At 38.6% G+C, this 22,816-nt stretch overlaps 1 protein-coding gene across 1 annotated transcript in view; it reads left to right on the top strand.

The window, feature by feature from the left end:
* PSMD1 (proteasome 26S subunit, non-ATPase 1) overlaps positions 1-22,816 on the top strand; it is a 121,988-nt gene that overhangs the window by 83,494 nt on the left and 15,678 nt on the right. The window contains exons 17-19 of the mRNA XM_050751078.1: positions 2,813-2,927; positions 10,584-10,700; positions 18,675-18,777. Of these exons, the coding sequence (XP_050607035.1) occupies positions 2,813-2,927; positions 10,584-10,700; positions 18,675-18,777 (335 nt within the window). The remainder of the gene's footprint in view (positions 1-2,812; positions 2,928-10,583; positions 10,701-18,674; positions 18,778-22,816) is intronic.

Genomic DNA, 22,816 nt, shown 5'->3' with positions numbered 1-22,816 from the left:
TAGGGTAAGACCTCCAAACTCAGTGCCTGGGCCCTAGGAACTATGAAGGGCTTGAAACAGCCTTTCTGGAGAAGTTGGAAATTCGGGTTTTAATGTGAAATATTCCCATCTTAAATGTTGACAACTTACTTTGAATTTTTGTAAAGGATGTAGGCCAAACAAAATCTGCTACGGGCCAGATTCGGCCCTTGGGCCAATAGTATATGAATTTTATTTTATTGGTTTGAATTACTGAAATAGTTCTCTGGCTGGTTTTTCCACCTTCATGCTTTTAAGCTGTCTTGTTCACAGGTATCTCCTTAAACTTTCTAAATCATCGTTCCATTTATCTGCAAAATAAAATGCAAATTGCTAAACCTGACATTCAAGACACTGTGTCATTTTGCTCTCAATTGCCTTTCTACTTTTATTTTTTATTACATGTGCTACAGAAAAATTGACTGTTCAAATTAGACAAGCCAGGTGAATTCCAATCTCTAGACCTTTGCTGACTTACTTTCCTTACCCTGATGCCTATATTCCTCTTCATCATTTGTCCAATTCTTCCAATACTTTCAAACTCACTTTTTATGTCTGCATTCTCTGTGAATTTGTCTCCTGACCACTGTTACCTCTTTCTGTGATATTTTTTCCTCCTTAGCATTCATATCTTAGGTAGTTTATGCCGCTTTGCCACTTTTATTTATATAATATATAATTATATATTATAATGTATATTATGTATTATATATTATATAATATATAAATATATATTATATATTTATATATTATATATATTTATTATATAATTATAATATATAAATGATACATATTATATATTTTATGTATTATATATTATAATGTATTTTATATATAATACAGATTTTATATCTAATATATATTATATATATTTTGTTTTGTTTTGTTTTTCTTGAGATGGAGTCTCGCTCTCTCACCCAGGCTGGAGTGCAGTGGTGCAATCTTGTCTCACTGCAACCTCTGCCTCCCAGGTTCAAGGGATTCTCCTGCCTCAGCCTCCCAGGTAGCTGGGATTACAGGGGCCCACCACCATGCCTGGCTAATTTTTGTATTTTTAGTAGAGAGGAGGTTTCACATGTTGACCCTCTGGTCTTAAACTCCTGACCTCAAGTGATCTGCCCACCTGGGCCTTCCAAAGTGTTGGGATTACAGGCATGAGTCACCACGCCCACCTTTAATGCACACTCTTATGTGTGTTGGTTTTGTCTCAGTAAATGTTTGGTGATGGTGAAAAATCTAGAGCTGTATATGCTGCTTCAAAGGCTAGGAAAGAGCCTAGTTTCTTTTTTTTTCTTTTTTTTTTATAATTTCAACTTTTATCTTAGATTCTGGGGGTACATGTGCAGGTTTGTTACATGGGTATATAGTGTGATGCTAAAGTTTGTGGGACAATTGATCCCGTCACCCAAATATTAAGCATAGTACCCAATAGTTTTTCAACCCAGCACCCTTCCCTCCTCCCTCCAGTTCCCAGTGTTTGTTGTTGCCTTCTTTGTGTCTGTGAATACCCAGTGTTTAACTCTCACTTATAGGTGAGAACATGCAGTATTTGGTTTTCTGTTCCTGCCTTAATTCACTTAGGATAATGGCCTCCATCTGCATCCATGTTGCTGCAAAAAACATGATTTCATTCTTCATGGCTGCAAAAATATCTTTTTATTAAAGTTTAATATACATTCAAAAACACGCACAAAATAATTAGCCTACAGCTTGATGAATTTTCACAGCTGCATACACCTGTGTAACCAGTACCCAATTCAAGATCATAACATTGCCAGCCTTCCAGAAGCTCTCTTTACATTCTCTTCTAGTTATTACCCCAGTCCTGCTGCTCCTCATGGATAGCCACTGTGCCAGCCAGTATCATCTTTTAAAAGATTGGGTCGGGTATACCATTAGTCAAGTTTGTCCTATTTTTTATCTTGTTGCAAATATGGAGAGAATGAAAAATAATTTCTCTTCTTATCAATACAAAAATAATTGCTAAGGCAGCAATGCAAAAGTCAGAATTTCTTCATTATCAAGGCTTATTTATCAGTTTATTATTCAACTAAAGTAATACTGGGGGATTTAAATCTTTCATGTAACTTAGGAAATGTCCAGGAGTTTCTATAAATGATTTTTGTCTTCTGAACAAAATGCAAAATGACCAAGAAATAGGAAAATTGATGTTAAGCAGTGTGCTACCCCCCACATGGCTGTTCTTGCCATGGAGGAGGTACCAGAGAATAACTAAAATCCAGACCTATGGTTGAGTACTCATTTATACTGAGAAAGGAGTCCCCTTTCTATACATATATTCTCTCAATATTGAAGATCAGATTTCTTCTATTCAGTAATTAGAACTCTGTGAAAGATTTTTTTTTTTTTTTGAGACTGAGTTTTGCTCTGTCACCCAGGCTGGAGTGCAGTGGCATAATCTTGGCTCACTGCAACCTCCGCCTCTTGGGTTCAAGCAATTATCCTGCCTCAGCCTCCCAAGTAGCTGGGATTACAGGTGTGCATCACCACGCCCGGCTAATTTTCATATTTTTACTACAGATGGGGTTTCACCATGTTGGTCAGGCTGGTCTCGAACTCCTGACCTTGTGATCCACCCACCTCAGCCTCCCAAAGTGCTAGGGTTACAGGCGTGAGCCACCGCGCCCAGCTCTGTGAAAGATTTTTAATTCTGCAATTTATGTTTTAAATGCCCATTGTTACCTATAACTTTTTCAGAAACGACTTGGTTAAAACTCTTCTGTCTTAACTTAAAATGTTACCTATAACACTGGCTTCGCTTTCTGTTTATCAGGACCCCTGAACAATGCCCAAGTGTTGTCTCTTTGTTGTCAGAGAGTTACAACCCTCATGTGCGCTATGGAGCTGCAATGGCCTTGGGGATCTGCTGTGCTGGTACAGGAAACAAGGTAAAGCCCACAACCAATGGGGTCAGTTCTTTCTTGGCGCCAGACTGTTTTCCCTCACCGCAGAATTTATGTAACAGCTGTAAAAATACAAGTGCAGTATGATCTGTAAGACTGAACTTGCCGTACAAAGCTTCCCAGTACTCCCTCATTCTGTGATGCTGGATTGCCCAAAACTGCTTAAGAATAAATCATCACATTACATGGATAGCTGTAACTGAAACAATGCTTTTGAATTTCTTTTTGAAATCATTGATTTCTGGGTTTTTTGTTTTTGCTTTTGTTTATTTGTTTTGAAACAGAGTTTCACTCTTGTCATCCAGGCTGGAGTGCAGTGGCGCAAGCTCACCATGTTGGCCAGGCTGGTCTCAAACTCCTGACATCAGGTGATCCACCTGCCTTGGCCTCCCACAGTGCTGGGATTACAGGCATGAGCCACCACACCAGGCTTTTTTTTTTTTTTTTTCTTACTTTTCTTTTGAGTCTTGCTCTGTTGCTTGGGCTGAAGTGCAGTGGCAGGAACACTGCCCACTGCCAACACACTCAGCTAATTTTTTTATTTTTCATGGAGAAGGGGTTTCACTATGTTGCCCAGGCTGATCTCAGACTCCTGGGATCAAGTGATCCTCCTGCCTCAGCCTCTCACAGTGCTGAGATTACAGGCATGAGCCACTGTGCCTGGCCCATTGATTTCTTTAAAAAAAAGAAAAAATGAAGAAAATAAAATAGTTGTTGTTGTTGTTGTTAAATAACTACTCAGGTTATTTTATATGATTATTTTACATGTTTAATTTGTATAATTAGTGTTCTGGAAAACAAGGTTCTCATCCGAAGCCACTAAAATCAGCTGATTTGATAACTTTTCTGTTTTAAACAAATCACCGATGTGCTATTTACGTGTTTTCTCATATCTAACCTTAATAGGTAACCTGGTATTTATTAAGGCCTCAAAAGTTCCAAAAAAAAGAGTTGAATGGGGCAAGGTGATGATTTGAAAACATAATTGATCATGAGATTCATAAAGAAATGTGCTCTTGCATGAATAACACGTATTCATAATTCACAGCAATGACATAATCATGACACTTTGCCTCTCATAGCACATATGCACAAACCTTGACCATCTCCCAGAAGTGAACCTTTTAACAAAGTGTGTATGTATAAGACTGAGAGCAAGGCTATGCTCCCAGTGCCTTTCCATCAGAGAGAAAAGAGTCACTTTTTTATCATCTGTTGTCCAAACTCAAAACAAAACATAGTTAGTTGTAAGTTTATGGACTGATTCCAGGAATCTAAAAATTTTAATTTCCTTGAATTTTTTTCCAATAAAGAGTATTGGTGGTGTGGGCCAGGCACTGTGGTTCACACCTGTAATCCCAGCACTTTGGGAGGCTGAGGTGGGCAGATCACGAGGTCAGGAGTTTGAGACTAGCCTGACCAACATGGTGAAACCTCATCTCTACTAAAAATACAAAAATTAGCCGGGCGTGGTGGCACACGCCTGTAACCCCAGCTACTCAGGGGGCTGAGACAGGAGAATTGCTTGAACCCAGGAGGCAGAGGTTGCAGTGAGCCAGAATCCTGCCATTGCACTCCAGCCTGGGTGACAGAGCAAGACTGCGTCTCAAAAAATAAATAAATAAGTAAATAAAAGAGTATTGGTATTGTGTACAAATAAGTTTTCCTGGTCACATAAAACGTTATTGAGGCTGGGAATAAAAATAGCTATTTTTGGCCAGGCACAGTGGTTCACGCCTATAATCACAGCACTTTGGGAGGCCCAGGCGTTTGGATCACCTGAGGTCAGGAATTCAAGACCAGCCTGGGCAACATGGCAAAACCCCAACTCTACTAAAAATACAAAAATTAGCTGGGCGTGGTGGCACGCACCTGTAATCCCAGCTACTCAGGAGGCCGAGGCAGGAGAATTGCTTGAACCCAGGAGGTGGAAGTTCCAGTGAGCCAAGATGATGCCCTTGCACTTCCGCCTAGGGGACAGGGGTGAAACTCTATATCAAATAAAAAGGCCAGGCATGGTGGCTTACGCCTGTAATCCCAGCATTTTGGAAGACCGAGGCAGGTGGATCACCTGAGATCAGGAGTTTGAGACCAGCCTGGCTAACTTGGTGAAACCTCTTCTCTACTAAAAATACAAAAATTAACCAGCCGAGCATGGTGGCTCACACCTGTAATCCCAGCACTTTTGGGAGGCCGAGGCAGGCGGATCACCTGAAGTCAGGAGTTCGAGACCAGCCTGCCTAACATAGCGAGACCCCGTCTCTACTAAAAATACAAAAAATTAGTGGCTGGACGCCGTGGCTCACGCCTGTAATCCCAGCACTTTGGGAGGCCGAGACGGGCGGATCACGAGGTCAGGAGATCAAGACCATCCTGGCTAACACAGTGAAACCCCGTCTCTACTAAAAAATACAAAAAAAAAAACTAGCCGGGCGAGGTGGTGGGCGCCTGTAGTCCCAGCTACTTGGGAGGCTGAGGCAGGAGAATGGCGTGAACCCGGAAGGCGGAACTTGCAGTGAGCTGAGATCCGGCCACTGCACTCCAGCCTGGGCGACAGCGAGACTCCGTCTCAAAAAAAAAAAAAAAAAATTAGTATGGTGGCAGGCGCCTTAATCCCAGTTACTCAGGAGGCTGAGGCAGGAGAATCGCTTGAACCCAGGAGGCAGAGGTTGCAGTGAGTGGACATTGTGCCACTGCACTCCAGCCTGGGCAACAAGAGTGAGACTGTCTCAAAAAAAAAAAAAAAAAAAGCTATTTTTCACTACACATAGCAACAATCGTGTGATAAAGAGACATCCCTCCTTTCCAGCATTTCATCCTATTCTGTCTGCTTACCCTGCTTTTCTTTTTCTTTTTTGAGACAGTGTCTCACTCTGTCACTGTCACCCAGGCTGGAGTACAATGGGGCTATTATAGCTCACTGCAGCCTCAATCTCCCAGGCTTAATCAAGCCTCCTAGTTAGCTGGGACTGCAAACGCATGGCACCATGCCAGGCTAATTTTTTTTTTTTTTTTTTTTAAGAGAGACTAGGTCTTGCTGTGTCGCCTGGGCTTTATTTTTCTTCATAGCACTTACAACCACCTGATATATTTTACACCTATTTATTGTTTGTCTTTGGCAAAATGTAAGATCACTGAGAATATAATGTTCACTGCTGGAACCTAAAATTAAACCTTTGTTTGTTGCGTGAATGATGGATGGCAAGATCATTAAAGGATATGATGGTGACCAAGTTGGACATCATCTCTCTCATTACAGAGTTTTGTTTTTTATTTTTATGTTTATTTATTTATGTATTTATTTTGAGATAGAGTTTTACTCTGTCACCCAGGCTGGACTTCAGTGGTGCAGTCTCGGCTTACTGCAACATCCGCCTCCCGGGTTCAAACGATTCTCCTGCCTCAGCTTCCTGAGTAGGTGGGATTACAGGCATGTGCCACCACACCCGGCTAATTTTTATATTTTTAGTAGAGGCAGAATTTCACCTCACCGTGTTGGCCAGGCTGGTCTCGAGCTTCTGACCTCAGGTTGTCCACCCGCCTCAGCTTCCCAAAGTGCTGGGATTGTAGGCATGAGCCACCGTGCCCAGCCAGTTTTTTTAAATGTTTTAATTTATTTTGGGGGAGAATTTCTTACATGAGAATGTATCTTCAATTTTACTGGAGATGTCATTGGGTATATCAAATGTAGTTATAGAAATTGACCTTATTTTTTTTCTACAACACAACTGTTCTGTAAACAAAGGAAGAATATAGTTGTATGTTTTACTAAGTATTTCCCCCCTTGAGTCTTAAGTTGACATTTATGTCAGGCCTCATAAGTTAAATGTAAATTAGATTCTCTTTTCTTTTCAGATTATTGTAAACTTAATATGATATCTAGGAGCAAATGTTCTTTGAAACACAGCATCTGACAAGTTAATTCAATGAAAAAAAATTTTATTACTCATACTAAACAAGTCTGCTTTATTTCTAGATAATTTATGTGATCTAGGTATCAGTACCTATCTAACTGTGGATTGGGGCTTTGTTTTTGTTTTTTTTATTTCTTAAAAACCTGAAACATCTGTTTATTCTAAAATATACCATTGGGGTTGTATTACATACCTCAAAGGCCAAGTTACTGTCTTTTACCTTCTAAGTTGGAAATTTGGTTATATTTTTATCATGACTACTTCATAAAGAATATTGACAATATGTTTGAAAAATATACTCCGTCTGCACAGTGTCATTACATTTTTTAGTAATGTAGGGAGAAAGGATACCCATATCTGCTGTGTGTATTATCTGTTAATAGCTCTCATTTTAATATATATATGTAAGTTTACATGTAGAGGAATCCAAAGTCACTTTCCAACAAAGGATTCGGTTTATTCTTTTCCTTGGTCTTAGAATTAAGGATATTTGAGAAACATCCTACCAAATTAAGAAATATCTGATAATCTTAAAAGCCTATTACTCTTTTCCTCCCAGATTTATACCTACCTAAGGACCTTGTAAGGGATGTTGTGGTGTTTTTTGTTTGTTTTTCTTGTTGTTTTATACTTTTTTGTTTTAACTCTAATCTCATGACAGATTAAAGGAACGTTGTGGGTTTTGTTTTGTTTTGTTTTGTTTGAGACAGAGTCTCGCTCAGTTGCCCAGGCCCAGGCTGGAGTGCAGTGGCACGATCTCAGCTCACTGGAACGTCCACCTTCTGGGTTCAAGCGGTTCTCCTGCCTCAGCCTCCCCAGTAGCTGGGATTACAGGTGCCCGCCACCACGCCCAGCTGATTTTTGTATTTTTAGTAGAAACAGAGTTTCACCATGTTGGTCAGGCTGGTCTCGAACTCCTGACCTCGTGATCCGCCCTCCTCGGCCTCCCAGAGTGCTGGGATTATAGGTGTGAGCCACCGTTCCCGGCCAGGAACGTTGTGTTTTAAAGTGGCTCTTCCCAAAGGTCCTGCAGAGTGAGAATAGAAGTTATATGGGGCAAAAGAGTGTTTGGTCAAATACATTGGACAAATGCTGGTATAAACAATAGTTGAGTGGTTTATAATAAGGCATCCTAGAACCTTTGTTATGATGTGTACATTCCTAGAACCTTTGATACAGTGTATACATATATTTTGTGTCTGCAAGAGGAGGTGATATATATACAGTATGCCTGAACTCTCAAACTTATTTAATAAAGGGCTTCTTTTTTCATAGAACTGACATTCTGAAGATTAGGATATTAGGGAAATACTGATAAATATTTTGGAAAATCTCGTCACCTGTGGTCTTAGGAAGTGCAACCATGAAATCAATTCTAGTCTATGATTTCATTTGTTTTGCTATTCTAGCTAGTAAAATCTTTTGTTTGGAAAATTTGAGGTTTTTTGTTTAAATTTTTTTGTCTTGATTTAATTTTTAAAATTAGGTCTTATAAAATCATCTGAGATGTTACTTTACTCTAATATTTGTTTTATTACTATTTTTATTTTTTCTTTTTTATGTTAGAGACAGGATCAACTATGTTGCCCAGGCTGGTCTTCAACTCTTGGGATCAAGCAATCCTCCCACCTTGCCTCTCAGAGTGTTGGGATTACAGGCATAAGCCATTGCAACCAACCTTACGCTAATATTAGAAAGAGGTTTATTTCCTTTTTTTTTTTTGTTTTGAGACAGAGTTTCACTCTTGTTGCCCAGGCTAGAGTGCAGTGGTGCTATCCTGGCTCACCGCAACCTCTGCCTCTTGTGTTCAAGTGATTCTCCAGCCTCAGCCTCCCAAGTAGCTGGGACTACAGGCACCTGCCACCACGCCCAGCTAATTTTTTTTTTTTTTTTTTTTGTATTTTTAGTAGAGACAGGGTTTCACCATGTTGGCCAGGCTAGTCACGAACTCCTGACCTCAGATTATCTGCCCTCCTTGGCCTCCCAAAGTGCTGGGATTACAGGCATACGCCACCACGCCCAGCTAATTTTTGTATTTTTAGTGGAGAAGGGGTTTTACCATGTTGGCCAGGCTGGTCTCAAACTCCTGGCCTCAATTAATCTGCCCACCTTGGCCTCCCAAAGTGCTGGGATTACAGGAATGAGCCACCACGCCCACCCAGCCTGATGGGAAGTTGAATTATACAAATTTTGGATTCAGACTGGCCTGGGTTTGCTATCAGTACTTACTCGACTTTGGGCAAGTTATTTAACCTTCCTAACTCTCAGTTTATTTGTTTATAAAGATTGTTTTGTGCTGGTTTTTGTTTGTTTTAGGAGTAAGAGGGTTATATAGGATAATATATAAAATACCTACTACTGTGTCTGAAAAGTAATAGGTGCTTATCAAATGTTAATCCCATTTCTCTTAATTTTTTATGACCTCTTACCTCAAGACAAGAGCACTCAGTTTCTAAAACTTCCTTTTTACTTACCCTCAGTTATATTGAAATTTAAGTAAAGCATAACCAGTTCTAAACTATTCCATTCACGTAGTTGTTAATTAACTTCTTACTACACTGTTGGATGAAAATATTGAGTGACTTAGAGTGACAGTAGATATAGTCGTGCATCATTTAAGAACAAGGATATGTTCTGAGAAATGGTGATTTCGCGATTGTACAAACATCATAGAGTATACTTTCACAAACATAGATAGTTATGGTCTGTTGCTTCCAGAATACAAACCTGTACATCATGTTACTATACTGAATAGGCAGTTATAACACAGTGGTATTGCTGTATCTAAACATACAAAAGGTACAGTAAAAATACAGTATAAAAGATAAAAAATCATACAACTATATAGGGCACTTAACCCTGAATGGAACTTATAGGACTGGAACTTGCTCTGGGTGAGTCAGTGAGTAAGTGTTGAGTGAATGTGAGGGCCTAGGACACTATTGTCACTGTAATAGACTTTATAAATACTGTATACTTTGACTACTAAATGTATACATTTTTTTCTCCAATAATTGATCTAGCTTATCTTTTTTTATAAATTTTTAATTATTTTTAATTTTTTGACTCTTGTAATAACAGTTGGTTTAAAACACAAACCTGGGTGGGCGCAGTGGCTCACGCCTATAATCCCAGCACTTTGGGAGGCCAAGGTGGGTGGATCACCTGAGGTCAGGAGGTCGAGACCAGCCTGACCAACGTGGTGAAACCCATCTCTACTAAAAATACAAAAATTAACCGGGGGTGGTGGCATGCACCTATAATCCCAGGTACTCTGGAAGCTGAGTCAAGAGAATTCCTTAAACCCAGAAGGCAGGGGTTGCAGTGAGCCAAGATCGCGCCATTGCACTCCAGTCTGGGTGACGAGTGAAACTCCATCTCAAAAAAAAAAAACAAAAAAAAATTGTACCACTATACAAAAATATGTTTTCTTTATTTTCTGGAAGGTTTTTTTGTTTTCAAAATGATTTATTTGTTTTTATTTTTTAAACTTTTTTGTAAAAAACTAAGACACACACACACATTATACTAGGCCTGCACAGGGCCAGTATCATCAATAAGTCACTTAGGCAATAGGAATTTTTCAACTCCATTATAATGGGACTACCATCATATATGCAGTGTGTCATTGCCCAGAATGTTGTTATATGGCATATGACTATAAATTGAAAATTCACCCATATCAGCTTTATTTAAAAGTTGTGTTTGTTTTTTTAAATTCTTTCAGGAAGCCATTAATTTGCTAGAACCAATGACAAACGACCCCGTGAACTACGTGAGGCAAGGGGCACTCATAGCTTCAGCTCTCATCATGATCCAGCAGACTGAAATCACTTGTCCAAAGGTGAGCAAAGAAATTCCCTGGAAGAGAGATGGTTTGGCCTTTTCTTTAGTAACTTACCGTCTTTTGAGGACATTTTTTACTTCAATATGGTGAACACTGAAGTCACAGAAAGTAAAAGTAAAGAGAGCATTTTAGAGTATAAGAGAATGGGAAAACTTTAAATATGTTATGCTCTTTAAATATATTTTTTACAGACTTAATGGTCCCTTTGTTAATTTAAGTTTATAACCATGCTTGAAAAATTAGAATTCTTGGGGTGTTAAAATCATAAAATGAACTCTTTTTTTGCCTTTCACTATCCTTTTAAAATGTATTCAGGCCGGGCACAGTGGCTCAAGCCTGTAATCCCAGCACTTTGGGAGGCCAAGACAGGCAGATCACGAGGTCAGGATATGGAGACCATCCTGGCTAACACGGTGAAACCCCGTCTCTACTAAAAAATACAAAAAAACTAGCCGGGCGAGGTGGCGGGCGCCTGTAGTCCCAGCTACTCGGGAGGCTGAGGCAGGAGAATGGCGTAAATCCGGGAGGCAGAGCTTGCAGTGAGCCGAGATCTGGCCACTGGGCGACAGAGCAAGACTCTGTCTCAAAAAAAAAAAAAAAATGTATTCAGTGGGATAACTTTTTCCTCTGATAATACAGGATGCAAACTTAGGCAGTCCATGACTTTTTTGATCTATCCTTCTAAGGTAATTTTTTAAAAAGCCTGCAGTCACTTTGTATCATACATACAATCTTAGTTTAGAAATGAGTACATCCACATTCTCTTTTGGAATGTCATTGCCCTCCTAGGCAATCTTTTTGGGTGGAGTTCCAAGTGGCTCCAAGACAGCTTTCTTTTCCACTTCACCCACATCTGCTCCACAGAAATACTCTTACACATTTTGCCCTTCTGGATAGGAATATAATAGGCTGTTAGTGCTAGTACCTCAGCTAATAGCTAATGCCTCGGTGCACAGCAGCCCCTGATCATATTGTGCACTCCAGGTGGACCCTCTGAAGCCCTTTTCTGTAAACTTGGAGTGAGGGGGAAAGACTTACAACCCAGCTTGCCCCAAAGAGATCCCCTTCACATATCCTCCACAATCCACACCCACCTTGTGGGTGACTCCATAATAGTTTTGAAACACCTGTTTTGAAATTCTCGGATGAGCCAAGCACGGTGGTTCATTCCTATAATCCTAGTACTTCGGGAGGCTGAGGTGGGAGGATCACTTGAGCCCAGGAGTTCAAGGCTAGCCTGGGCAACATAGGAGGAGGCCTCATCACTACAAAGAATTGAAAAAGAATTAGCTGGGCATGGTGGCATGCATCTGTAGTCCCAGCTATTTGGGAGCTGAGTTGGGAGGATTACTGAAGCCCAGGAGGCTGAGGCTGCAGTGAGCCATGGTTGTGCCACTGCACTCCTTCCTGGGTGACAGAGCAAGACCCTGTCTCAAAAAATAAAATAAAATTCTCTCATGACAATCTCTCAGTCCTCAGGTTGTTAGTGTTTGATATCTCATGTATCTTGTCACTTCAGCCAAAACTTCTCATTCTACTAAGAAATAGAAAATGCATGTATCTTATTTTTAATACATGTATTAAATTAGCATGCTTGATATACTAAATAGACATGTATAACTTACACAACATTTTCAGATCTTCTAATTCTTAAAGCTAGGGATTTAGTATCCATTTATTAATTCTGCTCATATAATGGGAAGTAGTCGAAAAATTGATAACAGAAAAAACCATTGGCATTCGGTCTTATGCCTAATCGAGCAAATATAGACCACCACCCTCATTTTCAGCAAAGTAGATTTGAGGAGGTAGAGAAAAGAAAAATTTCCAGAACTCATTGATTATTCATTCTAATTTTATTGAGCTTTGTTTAATAAATTTCAAGTTCTAAACAGTTGCTGTCATCTTTGCTTCATTTATTTAGTGTTTCTCTTTCTGTCTCAAAATCATTTTCAGGACTTTCAAAAATTGTATTATTACAAAGATAGAATCTGACTTCTCGTCCTGTTTTTATAACGTATTACTTAATATACTACATCTTCTAGAACATAAACATCTTTCCAAACACCACATTTCTTTTTGTTTTTAAATATAGCAGCTATCATGTGAGTAGCTTTTACATCTTTTATTTTTGCTTTTGATCTTCAACTGAGCTTTTGGAGTTATCCACTGAGTAGTGTCATTAAAGAAACAAATTTTGGTCATGGAATGCACCTCCTCTAACAGTAATACATAGACATTTATTCACTTTGACCCCACGTGTTGCTTTCATGTTACTTGTATTGTCAGCAAGACAAATGTTCTGTCTTCCCATCCTCTGCTGTAGGATTTCATTGATTTTACAGTTATTATCTCTGTTCCAAAAGCGGCAGAGTCCTTTGGGAGTTGGATAATCATTCCAGGAACTGTTGTTGAACCAAGTCTTACCTGGTGCAGATACACAGGCACACTCCCATCTTCAAGTTGTACCAGAATCTTAGACACTGATTAAAATGTCAAAGTGAAGTCACAACTAGTAGCCTCTGCCATTAATATAAACTGAGTAGATAAATGTAAATGTATATGCCACTGACTAAAAAAGCAAAATTTACAGTATGAAACTCAAAAATTATTTCAGGAAACACTACTCTTTAGAGCGAAGTTGTTATTCAGCTTAAGAATTCTTAAAGTTAATTTCATTGTTTTCTGTTATTAAGCAAGTGATAAAGAATTTCATAGACTACAGTTTATATCATCTTTCCTTTATCTGATAATTGCCAACAAGACAAAATTGACATTTTGGGGATGGTATACAGCATGTTGCCGAAAAGAAAAATCTGTTGAGAAACTCTGAAGAGGAGTAGATTCTCAAGGCTATAGAGTCTTAATTGCAAGGTTGCAAAACCAGTCCATGAAATAAAGTGGAAATGGCTCAAAAATAAAGATCAAATGTAAATTTCATCAATAATTATAAACCCCTCTCAGAGGAATTCAAAAGAGAAATTTCTCAGATATTTTGTGAAATTCACAATGGAAATTTCCAAAGGAAATGTCTTATATAACCATTAATATATGTCACATCCCTAACAGTTAGCTCCACACATTGCCCTCTTAGTTGAAGTATTTCCAGTACATCTTTGCTTTGTTTCTCTCAGTTTCTCGCTAGCTCATGCTCACAAACATAAACCCAGGAACATGCACACATCCCTAGATCAAAGGTTCACATTTAACATGGGTAATGTTCTTTTTTAGGTCCTTGGAGCTATTTTGCTCTAAGAACCCAACTCTCCTCTTTATTAAATTATCTATCTTTTGTTATTCTTGTTAAATGAAATCCACCATTAAGATGGGCACAGTGGCTGAGGCAGGAGAACTGCTTGAGCCTGGGAGTTCAAGGCCAGCCTGAACAACATCCCAAGACCCTATCTCTAAACAAACAAACAAAAAATCACCATTAACAGTTACTTGAACATGTACATATTAAGTGTCATATATAAACTCACATCAAAATATTACACTGTAAGTATAGAATCTGATGTTCCTATTACCAATATTATTTGGCCTAAAGCCTGGTATAGGAAAGCTTCTCCTATCATTGACAGGTACCCTCTTTGGAAGTAGAATTAAAGCTCCTGCAGTTCTAAAATAAATCACGGTATATATAATTTTATAGCATAGCACATTTGTAAGTAGTAGTCTATCTCTATTACCACACTGTCATTTTAAGATAGGGACTTGAACTTTTACAGTGTCAGTGGTAATAAAAAAGAAAAAGGCTACAAAAACTGCCATAAGCAAATTAATGCTGATAAAATTGAGGAGGGAGCTGAAAACTCATTTGGGATCCTGATAATGGGGAAGTCATGAGAGCATCAACAAGAATATTTTGAAGGAAGAATAAAGATAATATTCATTTCAGGCATATTCAGTTTGACATGACAGCATGTCAGTTGGAAATAACATGGGAGCATAGGAAAAAAATTAGAAGCTAAATATGGAGATTTGGGAACTAGCCATAAAAAAAGTTATATAGGCCAGGCGCAGTGGCTCACGCCTATAATCCCAGCACTTTGGGAGGCCAAGGCGGGCGGATCACGAGGTCAGGAGTTCAAGACCAGCCTGGACAATGTAGTGAAACCCCGTCTCTACTAAAAATACAAAATAAATTAGCTGGGTATGGTGGCAGGTGCCTGTAATCCCAGCTACTTGGGAGGCTGAGGCAGGAGAATCACTTGAACCTGGGAGGCAGAGGTTGCAGTGAGCTGAGATCACACCACTGCACTCCAGCCTGGGTGATACAGTAAGACTGTCTCAAGGGAAAAAAAAACGTGTGTGTGTGGGTGGGTGTTTATAGCCCTTTACCATTCAAAATCCAAAAAGCTCTGAAAATTCAAAGAGATTTGTTTGTTTTTAAAGACTCATTTGGATGCAATTATTAATTCATTATCATTTATCCTACTTAGTATAAATATATATTGTGCTACTTCAGAAATAATTTATTATGGGATATAATAATATATGGAGCAATACTACACTGGGTGTATTGTATAATATGTAGATATGCATCATGTTAGCCTTCTAAATTCTGAATTCCAAAATACATCTCACCTCAAGAATTTCATAGAAGGAATTACAGACATATAGTTGAAGTCATAAGCACAAATATAATTTCACAGACAGAAAAAACACCTCCAGGCCGGGCGCAGTGGCTCACGCCTGTAATCCCAGCACTTTGGGAGGCTGAGGTGGGCGGATCACAAGGTCAGGAGATCGAGATCATCCTGGCTAACATGGTGAAACTCCGTCTCTACTAAAAATAGAAAAATTAGCCTGGCGTGATGGCGGGCGCCTGTAGTCCCAGCTACTCAGGAGGCTGAGTCAGGAGAATGGCGTAAACCCAAGAGGCAGAGCTTGCAGTGAGCCGAGATCATGCCACTGCATTCCGGCCTGGGCAACAGAGCCAGACTCCATCTCAGAAAAGAAATAAAGAAAAAGATGGCCGGGCACGGTGGCTCAAGCCTGTAATCCCAGCACTTTGGGAGGCCGAGACGGGCGGATCACAAGGTCAGGAGATCGAGACCATCCTGGCGAACACAGTGAAACCCTGTCTCTACTAAAAAAATACAAAAAACTAGCCGGGCGAGGTGGCAGGCGCCTGTAGTCCCAGCTATGGGAGGCTGAGGCAGGAGAATGGTGTAAACCCGGGAGGCGGAGCTTGCAGTGAGCTGAGATCCAGCCACAGCACTCCAGCCTGGGTGACAGAGCGAGACTCCGTCTCAACAAAAAAATAAAAAAGAAATAAAAAAGAAATAAAGAAAAAGAAAAAACACCTCCAAAATTGATCCTTGATGTACAGCTACATTTCCATAACCAGGAAGATAGAAAAATAGAAAGGAGGAGTCACATTCAGATGATAAGTACCAACAGAAACAACTCCAAGGAACGTTATTGCTTTCTCCCTGACATCTAAGAGTGGGCTTTTTCCCAGCAGTATACAAGTAAAAACTTGATGAATGTTAAAAATGCATGCTTTTTGAGAAGGTAGATTTTAAATACTCATACATAGTACAATGCATGGATCACAGAGTTGCATAAAATTTTAATTGTCTTTTTTTGTGAGATTGTTGTGAAATAAAATGGGAAACTAATATGATTTTTCTCCTGCAAATTCTACTTTATGGTTTTTTTGGTGGGGGGGAACCATACTATTCATAACAATGAAATTGAGTTGGAAAATCTTAATTCTCACCCTGATTACCATTAATTGCTTGTGATAGCAAGCAAACCAATTGTTTTGCTTGTCTTTAGTCTTCATATCTGTAACTAGATGTGAATAGAGGGAATTCTTTACCAAGAATTACAGTAATGAAAATTAAGTTACTGATACATAAGCAATAAAATGTAAGAAAAAATTTAAAATGATAAAAACTAGCTTTTTAAAGCATTCTACTTAATATTAGTTAGATAAGCCTATTATATGTTTGCACTGATTTTTTTTATCCATTTTTCAGTTTTACTGAATGCTTTTCCATTATTTTGAGTGTAATTTTATATTTAAATTCTTCCCTATAATGTACATTCAGTGCTTTCTTCTATGTTTCTTTTTATAATTTCATGAAATATTTCTTCAGCCTTTAGCACATAAAATTTCCATCCTATATAAGCTAATGTAAGTGTTCATCTAAAATAAGTTCAGAATCAAAGAAATTTGACTTGTGGAACCAGAATAAAAGCATCAAACATGAGAATTTTTTTTTTTTGAGATGGAATTTTGCTCTTGTCGCCCAGGCTGGAGTGCAGTGGCGTGATCTCAGTTCACTGCAACCTTTGCCTCCCGGGTTCAAGCGATTCTCCTGCCTCAGCCTCCCGAGTAGCTGGGATTACAGGCACCCGCCACCATGCCCAGCTCATTTTTTGTATTTTTAGTAGAGACAGGGCTTTGCCATATTGGGCAGGCTGGTCTCAAACTCCTGACCTCAGGTGATTCACCCTGCTCGGCCTCCCGCAAAGTGCTGGGATTACAGTTGTGACCCACTGCACCCAGCCACATGAGAATTTTTTAAAGCAGAGGGGAATTTAGTGATGATTTAATCATGCTAGGTTTTATAGTTAAAGAAATCCTAGAGAAGTAAGTGGTTTAAGTGGTTGTGTGCTAGGTAGTGGTAGGTAGTTCATTATTTCCCCACTATATTCTGTTGCTGCCTGTGAATAAAAAATGAGAACCATGTTCAAGGAATATTATTTCTTTGTAGCATTTAGATTGCCGAGATAATAGGAGGGATTGGTAGGATTCTTCCCCTATATGGTGAAACAGTCATGCTTATTGAGCTATGAGATGCCCTTTATACATTACACTACATATATGTTACCTCATATAATCCTATAATAGCCATGTAAGGTAGGTGCTAACATCCCTGTAGAGATGAAGATACTGAGGTTCATAAAAGGTAGTAACTTACCCAAACCGCTTATAAGAACAGCTTATAAGCCAGGGTTGTGTGATTCTATTATTCTGCCACTATATGACATTGTGGCCTCCCAGACCAAGACAAATGAAAAGGGGGAAAAGATTCTGAAAGAATATGTAATGCAGATAAAGTCATTATATTAGGAAACTCAAATTTGATATTTTCTGCTTTTGGCAGATTTGGGGAGCTCCATGATTATGTGCTTCTTGAACAAGCCGACTTCTTCCTGGGTGCCTACCATTTGAAAAGCACTGTTGGGAAAACAGAGAAGTGTAAGACATAGAAGAAGCATAAAATAGTTTACTTATTGTCACCCAAACAGATTTAAAGGAATCATTCTCTTTATTCATACAGAATATATTTTATAAATATATTTTCTAATCATAAAAATAATGCATATTAATTTTAGAAAATGCAGAAAGGATAAAGAATTACCAGTAATCCCACCCTAAGTGAGTCAGCACATTTTCCATTCTGATATGCTCCTTTTGGTACGAGTACAGATTCTGACAAGTCCTCAGAAAATTAATGTGAGTAGATAATGGAAATCTTTATGCGAATATACTTAATCCAAAAAATACCTCACACAGCTTTGGTGAAGGGTAATTTACTTTAAGGTGGAACTGAAGGACTATGCTTTGTAGGAAACCCGCAAGATTGGTGGTAAACAGAATAGCTATAATTCAAAATGCAATGAAAGCCTTAGTGTTTGCCTGGACTCTTTAGGCCTGCTGACTAACAGTGGTAATGTATGAAATCTCATTCAACATTCCTTTGACTTTGAAACATCCACTGTGGAATGAGGATTGAAGACAGAGCTGGTGCTCCCACACTAAAAGGTCATAACACCCGTGATTTCAACCACGGAACTGCTCTGCCTGCAAGTCTGGTCCATATCCCTCTCTTGAGTATTACAAAACTCAGAACTAAGTCTCATTATCATTGGAGCAATATTATTCCCTGTTCTAAAATGGTACCACAAATGAATAGACTTAGACTGTAATTCTCTCTGTTGCTCCTTCAGGTGAATCAGTTCAGACAGCTGTATTCCAAAGTCATCAATGATAAGCATGATGATGTCATGGCCAAGTTTGGTGCTATTCTGGCCCAGGGCATACTGGATGCAGGTAAATGTTTTTAAGTCTTCATGATTTATTTATTTAAACTAAATCTAATAAAGTAACTATCTGCTCTAACTATATGACATAATGGAAATTGAGTCTGAGGCAAATTATTCCTGGAGAAAATTTGGAGCCTGCAGTTCATAGAGATCATGTACATTTAAGAGTACAGGCCTGGCCAGGCATGGTGGCTCACGCCTGTAATCCCAGCACTTTGGGAGGCCAAGGTGGGCAGATCACCTGAGGTCAGGAGTTCAAGACCAGCCTGACCAACATGGAGAAACCCCGTCTCTACTAAAAACACAAAAATTAGCTGGGCGTGGTGGCGCATGCCTGTAATCCCAGCTGCTCAGGAGGATGAGGCAGGAGAGTTGCTTGAACCCAGGAGGTGGAGGTTGCAGTGAGCTGAGATCGCGCCATTGCACTCCAGCCTGGGCAACGAGAGTGAAACTCCGTCTCAAAAAAAAAAAGAAAAAGTACAGGCCAGGCATGGTGGTTCACGCGTATAATCCCAGCACTTTGGGAGGCCGAGGTAGGTGGATCACCTGAAGTTGGGAGTTCGAGACCAGCCTGACCAACATGGAGAAACCCCGTCTCTACTAAAAATACAAAATTAACTGGGTGTGGTGGCACATGCCTATAATCCTAGCTACTTGGGAGGCTGAGGCAGGAGTATTGCTTGAACCCAGGAGATGGAGGTTGTGGTGAGTCAAGATCACATCATTGCACTCCAGCGGGGACAAGAGCAAAACTTGGTCTCAAAGAAAAAAAAAAAAAAGAGTGCAGGCTGTTGGCCAGGAACGGTGGCTCACGTCTGTAATCCCAGCACTTTGGGAGCCCAAGGTAGGTGGATCACCTGAGGTCAAGAGTTCAAGACCAGCCTGGCCAACATGGTGAAACCCCGTCTACTAAAAATACAAAAAAAAATTAGCCAGGAGCAGTGGCATAGGCCTGTAATCCCAGATACTCAGGAGACTGAGGCAGGAGAATCACTTGAACCCGAGAGGCAGAGGTTGCAGTGAACCGCGATTGCTCCACTGCACTCCAGCCTAGTGACACTGAAAGTGGTGACAGTGCCTATCACTTAGTAAAGTGACTGTTGGTTGGTTTTTTGTTTTTTTTTCTTTTAAGACAAAGTCTCACTCTGTCACCCAAGCCAGAGTGCAGTGGCACGAGCATGGCTCGCTGCAGCCTTAACCTCCTGGGCTCAGGCAATACTCTTGCCTCAGCCTCCCAAGTAGCTGAGACTACAAGCATATGTCACCACACCCAACTAATTGTTTACACTTCTTATAGAGATAGGATCTCACTAAGGGTTTCACTATGTTTCTCAGGCTTGTCTTGAACTCCTGCACTCGAGCAGTGTTCCACCTCGACCTTCCAAAGTGCTGGGATTATAGATGTGAACCACTGTGCCCAGCCAATTTATTTTTCCTTTAATTTTCTTAGTATTATATGAATTTTAAACAAGTTGACATTGAATCATTTTTGAGGAAAACATATTTTAAATAAATTCTAGCAGCCAAATCACTTATAAAATAAATCGAATATTTACCTAATGAATGCATACAGAGCACGCTGTGCCATCTGGCTCCAGAATTCTCACTGTCCACTATAATACCATAGTCTGTTTCAAAAGACAGAGTGGTGTGCTTTAGTTCCTTAGACTTGGAGTTCATTTGACATATGCCTTAACGTTATTATTGGTGACCTTTCAATAGGATCAGAGGAAAAGAGCATATACATACTTCCATTGTTCAACTATGTGGTTCTTTTTCTTGATGTACCCTATCCATGTGAATATAATCCTTTTTATTTTTGCTAATTTGAAAGGTGAGGAATAACATTGCAAGGTTTTTAATAGTAGTTCTATTATTAAGGAAGCATTTTTTCCACATTTATTAGCCATTGTCTTCTAAGAAAAACACTGTTAGCCTTATTTGTTGCAGTCATTCTTTCCTCAGTCAACTAGGAATGTGTGTATATTTGTAGTGAAGGAGATCAGGAAAAGAAGCTGCCGTTATTTGATGACTGTCATAAATTTTTGTTTTTAATGTTGTTGGGTTTTCTACTTGCTGAGAGTGTTTTAATCATACTACAGTTTTCAGAGTCCTTTTGTAATTTTAGATAATCTCCCTCATATGGCCTCTTTCTTTAAAAAAAAATCCACATCTCCTTTCTAATTTGATTAATCCTTTTTTCTTTATTAGGTTTGCCAGTAATTTCTCTGTTTGTGTACTTACTCTGTTCTTTTTTTGTAAATTCTTTATTTTTGATCTTATCTTTATTATTTGCTATTTTATAACTTTGGTGTTCTTTTCTAAATTTTTGAGGCAAATGTTCCTCTCTTTTAACCTATTTGTCTAATGGAGTTTTTTGTTTGGTTGGTTTTTATTTTCCAAGAAGCTGAGAGTTTTCTGGTTAAAATTTTAATATTGAGGCATAGTTTACTTTTCTCTTTCTTTTTAATTTAAAAAATATTTCCTTGCAGCTGTTTATAGATAAAGAAAATATTCTATAAATATTTTAGGTAAAAACCATTTCAATTCTAGATGGTATTGATTCCCTCCCATTTACAAGCTACATATATGGATATCCATAGTTTCTCCCTTCTCATTCTTCAGTACCTTCCAATATTTTTATATTATGTGTTTATGTTGTCAACAGTTTGTGATATTTACATTGTCTTCAGAAATCATAATTCTTACAATTGTATGGTCTTAGTTTCATATTTAAATGGATTCAGTGCCCATTTCTTTTATTGCAGCTTTTTCATTCTTAGATCATCTATACTAAGTCTAGACACTTAATTGGCTGGATTTTATCAATAATTAAGTTTTTTTTAATTGGGCTTTTAAAAATTTTTAGGAAAAATTGAGTAAGAAATGCAGAGTTTCCATATGTCCCCTTTGCTCCTCCAATTTCCCCTGTTGTTGGCATCTTGTGTTAGTGTGGTATATTTGCTTACAATCAATGAACCAACATTGACACATTATTATTAACTAAAGTCCCTAGTTTACATTGGAGTTCACTCTTTATGTTGTACATTTTATGGGTTTTGATAGATCTTTAATAACATGTATCTACCATAACAGTGTCATATAAAATAGGTTCACTACCCTAAAAATTCTCTGTGCTTAACCTATTCATCCCTCCTTGCCCTCCCCATAAGCCCCTGACCTTTTTACTATCTCCATGGTTTTATTTTATTTTGTTTTAGTAAATAAAGTTATGAATTTACTGAAAGTTTTTTTATAATATCCTCTTACTTTTTCAATGTCTGTGGAATCTGTAGTGATGTCCCCTTTTTCATTCTTTTTCTTTTTAAAAAATTTATTTTTATTTTATTAAGGTGTGGTTGATAGAAATTGTACATACTGTGTACATGATGTTTTAATATATATAGTAAATAGTTAAATCAAGCTAATTACCATATCTGTCTCCTTTCATACTTATCATTTTTTGTTATGAAAAAATTTAAGATCTCTTTAAGCAATTTTCAAATATACAGTACATTATTATTAGCTGTAGTCATCACGCTGTACTGTAGATCTCTTGAACTTACTACTCATTCTAATTGAACTGTCTCCACAGTTTTAGTTTTGCCTTTTCCAGATTTTCATAGTTTGAAGAATACATTATGTAGCCTTTTCAGATTACTTCTTTTGGTGGTGAGTAGTTAAAACAAGATTTAGGGATAGCATTTTACTGCTCTGTAATCTTTTTTTTCTCTTTTAGCTGCCACGTTTTAAAGTGTATGATTTTAGACTGCACCCCTTCACTTGTTTGTTCACCACTACCACAGTTTTTTGCTGGTTTTTACAATATTAGGGTTACTAGTTACGAATTGGAGGAGTCTGCTCTGGGCACACTACCTGTAGGGTAGCCCTGCTCTGCAAGGAACAATACAAAAAAAAGAAAAATAAATTTTTAATTAAAAATATAAAAATGAAATTACATATTAAGAAAAAAGAATTGGGGAAGGATAATTCTACGTTTCGCCTCTTCTCTGCCAGATTTACTACAAGTCATCTCACTGTGTTCT

Source organism: Macaca thibetana, chromosome 12 (assembly GCF_024542745.1).
Source record: "Macaca thibetana thibetana isolate TM-01 chromosome 12, ASM2454274v1, whole genome shotgun sequence".
Taxonomy (NCBI): Eukaryota; Metazoa; Chordata; class Mammalia; order Primates; family Cercopithecidae; genus Macaca; species Macaca thibetana.
This window is presented reverse-complemented; position numbering and strand designations above follow the sequence as displayed.